A 7,336-nucleotide genomic window follows, 5' to 3' on the forward strand; every position below is an offset into this window, starting at 1 on the left:
AGTTACAGACTGGAATCTAATCGAGGGGTTCGGGGTGGTTTATATATGAAAAAGAGACTCAGGAGTGAGTTACAGACTGGAATCTAATCGAGGGGTTCAGCAGTTTATATGTAGAATAATAAATACTTAGGAATGAGTTACAGACTGGAATCTAATCGAGGGGTTCGGGGTGGTTTGTATATAAAAAAGAGACTCAGGAGTGAGTTACAGACTGGAATCTAATCGAGGGGTTCAGGGGTTTATATGTAGAATAATAAATACTCAAGAGTGAGTTAGAAACTGGAATCTAATCGAGCGGTTCAGGGGTTTACATACAGAATAATAAATACTTAAGAGTGAGTTATGGACTGGAATCTAATCGAGGGGTTCAGGGGTTTATATACAGAATAACAGATACCTGGAGTGAGTTACAGACTGGAATCTAATGGAGGGGATTTTGTGAGAGAGGGTTGGGTTTACAAACCGAGCAACAAATTGCTCCATCCCCCAGTGTTTGCTGAGGTCTGTTTTTCTCTTTCACAAACCTCGCTGGTGGCTCTTTTGTAAGGAAATGAGTGGCCCTGAGCCTTGAACCTACGCGTGGCAGCTGTGCCAGACCCAGGCATGTCGCCCCGCCCTGGGCCTGAAGTCTGACCGTCCGATGTTGAGTATCCGTGACGAGAAACGGAGCAGCCGGCGATGACCGTGCGGCCAGGTCATAGAGTCCGCTGACTTCGAAAGGCAGCCTTCCTCATGGGCACAGTACAGCATGTGGAGGGGCCGATCCTCCAGGTAGGCAGACTCCTGGGCAAGTTGGGCATCCAGGACAAGGTCAGGAAGAGCTAACAGCACCAAGAACAAGAGTTTTCAAGATTAATATTTCTCCAGTAGGCCTCCAGCACATGTTACACACATACCCAGATTTCCCCCTTTCCTTCTATCTCTCAACAGCTTTGTTCCACTGCTTCCCCAAGGGATAATCCCTCAGTTGGGAATCCCGGAAATCATATCAGGGATTCCCAGCATGCTGGCATCAGGACCCCCAGAGTCACGAGCTGAAATCTCAGATAGTGAGCTCTGAGGCAGCAATACTTGCGAATGGAGAGCTCTGACTGAGATAGAACAACCACATGCCACGCTACAGGACAGGTCTCCATTGATACAGGACCCCTCTCACTCTCACATATTACCCCACCCCTCTCCTTTGCCTCACCCAGCTTCCAGTAGCAGTGGCGACAACGTTGATGCCTCAAAATGGACAGACAGTGTGAAAATGGTTTGGGAAGCGCTGACAGGATATTTCCAGAGGTTATTCAACTGTGAAAAGCACCAGGCCATGTGTAGGGCAGGCTGGCCATAGGTTCCACACTGTGGCCAGCTTGGTGATGCTGATGGGGATAACGGGGGGAGTAAGTAATCAGGCCCCCCACAATTTCTATCCATCGTAGGAAGACCCACGTAGGGAACTTCCTTTTCTGCTTCTGGTGCTAAACTCATGGCGAGAATATTGCTCATCGCATTAAAGAATGAAGAGAGATCTTATAGAAATATCTAAAATTATGAAGGGAACAGGTAGGATAGAAGCAGGGAGGTTGTTTCTACTGGCGGGTGAAACCAGAACCAGGGGGCACAGCCTCACAATAAGGGGGAGCAGATTTAGGACTGAGTTGAGGAGGAACTTCTTCACCCAAAGGGTTGTGAATCTGTGGAATTCCCTGCCCAGTGAAGCGGTAGAGACCAAAAAAAAAGTTGCAGAAGCTGGAATCCAACGTCGACAAACAGGAAGCTGGAAGGACACAGCAGACCTGGCAGCATCTGGAGGAAAGGAGCAGTCAACGTTTCATGTGTAACCCTTTCTCAGGATTGATTTGTAGAATGTTTTTAAGGCAAAGATAGATAGATTTTTGAACAGTAAAGGAATTAAGGGTTATGGTGAGCGGGTGGGTAATTGGAGCTGAATCCACATAAAGATCAACCATGATCTTATTGATTGGCATATTAGGCTTAATGAACCAGAAGGCCTACTCCTGCTCCTATTTGTTATGTTCTTATGGTCAGCGTGCAAACTATCTGGGCCTGCTTGTGGGCCACCATGGGAGAGTTAGTCCCTCAGTCACAGACACTCAGTTCTTTATTGAAGGACCTCACACCATGGAGGGGTCAGGGGAAGGTCACACTTGGCTGTTGAAACCCCTTCTGTCACCTGCCCCATGTTTGTCATCAATCACTTCTGGCCTGAGATCCAGTGACAAATTTAGGCCTTGAGTGGCTGTCATACCGGCAGCTACCACTGTCCTCCCAATAGCGCTATCACTTAATCGTACCACCGGTCTCTGATTGGCTGGCAGCACTTGCACGGAACCCTGGGGTCATTGATCCCACAGGAAGGTCTGTCTCTGGTTTATCAACTACCTGAGAATCACACGCTGTGACAGGCCTACCCTAACAGGTGAGGCAGGCCATGACTAAGACCACAGTTCCCCCGCACCCCTAACCCCCATTAAATATCAAGGGGGATCCCGGGCAACACCGGTAAACATTTGGGAATTTTCCTGGTTGGCTGTGCCGAAATGGTCCAGTGGTATTCCCCCGTTGTACTTATCCTGTAATCCACATTTAGTCTACTCCTACCATAACCCACGATCCACCCAGGGTGACCTCTTCCAAAGGGAGGGGAACAGAACTCTCTCTCCATCAAAAAGTTGTTGAAGCTGGGTTTGGTTGAGATGAAAATGTCAAAGCTATACTTAGTAGATTTTTGTTTTTTGATGGGCTGGTCTTGCCCCAGTTTTTAATTTCGAAAGCATCAGGACAAATGCAAGAATGCCAAATTATAAATGATCACAACAATTTACGGCACAGGAGGAAAGGGTGCTGACTGGTTGACCATTGGTCTCCAATTTTAAAATTTAACATTTTTGTATTTGTCTTACCACCAACCCACCAACCACCACCACCAACCCCCCCCCCACCCCCCCCCCCCCCCCCCCCAACAAACACCGCCCCCCAACTTTGTTCCTCAAAAGGAGAGGTAGGACAAGTCGGGCACTCACACTCGGCACAGATGACTCCAGCAGCAAAACGCCCCCCACCTCGCGAGCACTCGACATAGTCACGGTGATGCGAACACTGCAAGATCGACAGCTCTGTTCCAGAGCAGGAGGTCCCACTGAGGACAACGTTGTCTGTGGTATGGTCAGTCTGCCAGTACCAGGTTTCCTTTGGGAAGGAAGGTGGAGAGTTCAGTCACCATGTCATCCACTTTGTTCTGCTCTGGGAGCTCCCTTAGCATCTGCACTGATCGGGAAATTAGTGCAAAGCAATAGAGAACCTGGTTTCTCAGTTCCTGCATTGACTGTTTGGTCAACAATCCACAAACCAAAGACATTTCAAGAATTCCAAAGATTAGACATTGTTTAATTGCACTGACAATTGGTAGTGCTTTGGAATAAAATGCTTCCTTATTTCAGATATTCCACACCCTCGGGTCTGATGTAATGACAGGGTCACACAATATTCCCTCAATATCCAAGCATCATCGCTTTCACCTCATCAAACCATACCCAGGGAGTGCCAGCGGGATGACTTCTTTTACATTTCCCACAGGGCCATTCAGGGGCGATGGAACGTAAAGGGTGGGGTTAATGGATTTAGGATACAGGTCAGCTATTGAATGGCAGAACAGGCTCAAGAGGCTGAATGGTCTCTTCCTGTGCTATGTCCCTCCCCATCTTGCCTACTCTGTGAATGAGCCTGCCCATTCCCTGCTGAATTGGAGAGGTGGTTTTACATCACAGATAACTCAAATTAACCATCCTAACCAACAAGGGGTCAGCCAGCCCAATAGTTCGAGCCCAGTTTCAATCTTGCTGCATTGTTGAATGGGCAGAATCTTCGTGTCCTAGTTGCCCTGACCCACACATCATCATCAGAGTTCTCTCAGCATGGGGTGGCACAGCGCTGGCGCTGCTGCCTCACAGCGCAAGGGATCTGGGTTTGATTCCACCCTCGGGCAACTGTCTGTGTGGAGTTTGCATATTCTCCTTGTGCCTGCGTGGGTTCCCTCTGGGTGCTCCGGTTTCCTCCCACAGTCCAAAGATGTGCTGGTTTGGTGGAGTGGCCATGCTAAATTGTCTATAGTATCCAGGGATGTGCAGGCTAGGTGGATTTGCCATGGGAAATACAAGGTTATAGGGTAGGGGGATGGGTCTGGATGAGATGCTGTTTAGAAGGTAGATGTGGACTCGATGGGCTGAATGGTCTGCTTCCACACTGTATGGATTCTATAATTATGGTCATTTTCACCACTGATTGCAGTGCAAGACTGTATCTTGGATCAGTATCCCCGAATCCCAGCTTTTAGCCCATTGCTTTCCATTGACACTAGAGGGATTTCAACAGGCTATAAACACCTTCATCCAAAAATCAGACAAATAGAAGCCCTCTCTTCATATTTCTCAAAGAACCTTGGAGTTAGAAGGTTTACCAACATGAAGTAGGACAGGATCCGTTAGAGACAATGCAGGAATGAGGTGCACCTTGACATTGACTTCACCAATCATGAATTAGGAATTGACAGGATAGACATGGAAAGGTTGTTTCCTGTTGTGGGACAGTCTAGGATCAGGGGAGCATCATCACAGAATAAAGGGGTCGCACAATTAAGACAGAGATGAGGAAGAATTTCTTCTCTCAGAAGGTAGTGAATCGGTGGAATTCTTTACCACAGGGGGCTGTCCAGGCTGGCTCGTTAAATATATTCAAGGCTGAGGCAGATTTTCAATCAGTAACAGAATCAAGGATTATAGGGTAAAGGCAGAAAAAGTGGAGTTGGGGATTAACAGATCAACCATGTTCTCATTGAATGATGGAGTAGACTGGAGACATGATGGGCTGAATGGCCTACTTCTGCTCCTGCGTCTATTGGTATATCATGAATATTAATCCGAAAACTTAATAACTAACACATTGTAAGACCCTGAAGTGAGCTTCAGAGACAGAAGTCTCCCTGACCCCGACTACTTGATGGAGGGGGTTGGGGGGAATTGGCAGGGAGCAGAGGAAATACATCATTTCTGTCTTGTTACATAATGGACATTTCCGAATAGCACCTTCCAACGATCAGACTGCCCCAACCAAGTATTGAGCAGCTCCCACTCCCAATGGAGGTGTCAGTGTTTGTTTGATAGATACTCCGTTCCCTTTACTCCCAGTGGAGCTGGAAGCTATCCTGGACTGTGGGAAGAGACTGAGATTTGTTTTGTTTAAAATTCATTCGTTGGATGAGGGTATCATTGTCTAGGCCAGCACTTATTGCCCATCCCTAAGAGTCAACCACATGGCTGTGGGTCTGGAGTCACATGTAGGCCAGGCCAGGTAAGGATGGTTGATTTCTTTCCCCAAAGAACCTTAGTAAACCAGATGGGTTTTTCCGACAATCGATAATGGATTCATGGTCATCATTAGACTCTTAATTCCAGATTTTTATTGAATTCAAATCCTACCATCTGCCGTGACGGTATTTGAACCCTGGTCCCCAGAGCATTACCTAGGTCTCTGATTTAATTGTCTGGCGATTATATCACTAGGCCATTGCCTCCCCAAAATTTATGCTAAAATGGGGCATGAATTGCTGAAAATGCAGGGGCATGGCAATGAGGAAATAGCTGAAGAATCTAAAGCATGGCTCCACCATCTCTGAGTAAGGGGCTGGCCATTCAAGACTGTGATGAGGAGAAGTGTCTTCACTCAAGTAGTTCGGAATGTTTGGGAATTCTCTACCACAGAAAGCAGTGAATGATCAGTCACCGAGTATAATCAACACAGAGGCTGGCAGATCCTATGGGCGCGAAGGGAATTAAATGGCACAGGAATTTTGCAGGAAGGTGGAGAGGAAGTAGAAAAAAATCAGCCAGGGTCCTGTTGAATGACAGGGCTCATTGCTTAGCTTCCTGTGAGCAGACCACTCACTCTGTCAAAAATATGGGCCTTTACGTGTGCTTAATGTTGACTTTGACTCCCTCCATCCCCCACACAGCCCACTCCCCTCCCCAACTCCCTTCCCCTTCCCAATTAACAGCTCAGTGGTTAGCTTTGCTGCCTCATGGCACTAAGACCCAGGTTTGATTCCAGCCTTGGGCAATTGTGTGCGTGTATGTGCAGGCGTGTGTGTGTGCATGTATGTGCATGCGTGTGTGTGTGTGCATGTATAGAGTTTGCACATTCTGCGTGGGTTTCCTCCGGGTGCTCCGGTTTCCTCCCACAGTCCAAAGATGTGCAGGTTAGGTGGTAAAAGGCTGGGATGCTCTTTGGAGGGTCAGTGCAGACTCGATGGGACGAATAGCCTCTTTCTGCATCATAAAACTCAGAACCATGAGAAACATGACAAAAATAGCCAATTACAAAAAAAACAAGACCTACAAGGAATACTGACCCAGAACGATTGATGTACTCCAGTTTTTTGCAATGATTCGGTGACAGAGGTGACCGGGGCAGAACGGGTTGAGGAAATGGTGATGAAAAGCTTTTTCTGAGGTGATTAAATGGTTCGACTCGAAAATAGTGTATGTCATGTACAGAAGGAGCAAATCGATGGACTGAGTGGTCTCTCTGGGTTCTATCTTCTCTTGTGTTAACGTGGACACGTTCATCCCTGAATAGAGAGGTCTATGAAATGGTCACATGATTTGACTAGCTGCGAGAGAGATGCTCATTTCCTGCCTCTGGGGCCTACCTGCAGTGCATGGTTGGCAAAGCCTTTCCCCAGTTGTCGACACACGACCATAGCCTCGGTCAGTCTCCAATGCTCGCCGCACACTGTGCCCCACTTCATCGTACCGTTGACCTCTGTCAGGATCTCCACACGGCCTTCAAAGGGGTTACGACCACCATTCAAACGGATCTATGTTTAGAATAGGAAGAACAATTAACTCTTCAAAGTATTCAACTCTTCGACGTAACTAGCTCTTCAAACTATTACCAAATCTTTCCACATCCCTCCCTATCTCTGCAACCTCTACATATTGCAATCAGTTCAGAGAAGATTCACTCAGTTAATCCCTGGAGTGAGTGGATGGCCTTATGAGGAAAGGCTAGACAGGCTAGGCCTGTATCCTCTGGAGTTTAGAAGAGTCAGAGGTGACTTAACTGAAACGTATAAAATCCTGAGGGGATTTGACCCCCCGGGTGGACGCTGAAAGGATGTTTCCTATTGTGAGTGCATCAAGAACTAGTGGTCATAGTTTAAAAATAAAGGGTCAGCCATTTAAGACAGAGATGAGGAAACATTTTTTTCTCTCAGAAGGTGTTTGGAATGCCCTTTCTCCGAATCTTTAAGGATTTTAAGACAGATGTTGAT

General features: G+C 47.1%; 1 protein-coding gene across 1 annotated transcript in view; it reads right to left on the reverse strand.

Annotated features, from left to right (window-relative positions):
• LOC109932289 (lysyl oxidase homolog 4-like) overlaps window positions 1-6,876 on the reverse strand; it is a 33,783-nt gene extending 26,907 nt beyond the window's left edge. The window contains exons 1-3 of the mRNA XM_020531521.2: window positions 6,713-6,876; window positions 3,033-3,198; window positions 578-821 (exon numbers count right to left, since the gene is read on the reverse strand). Coding sequence (XP_020387110.2) covers window positions 578-821; window positions 3,033-3,198; window positions 6,713-6,811 — 509 coding nt within the window. The 5' untranslated portion in view covers window positions 6,812-6,876. The remainder of the gene's footprint in view (window positions 1-577; window positions 822-3,032; window positions 3,199-6,712) is intronic.
• Between the last annotated feature and the right edge of the window lie 460 nt (window positions 6,877-7,336).

Source organism: Rhincodon typus, chromosome 20, assembly GCF_021869965.1.
Source record: "Rhincodon typus isolate 14 chromosome 20, sRhiTyp1.1, whole genome shotgun sequence".
NCBI classification, from domain to species: Eukaryota; Metazoa; Chordata; class Chondrichthyes; order Orectolobiformes; family Rhincodontidae; genus Rhincodon; species Rhincodon typus.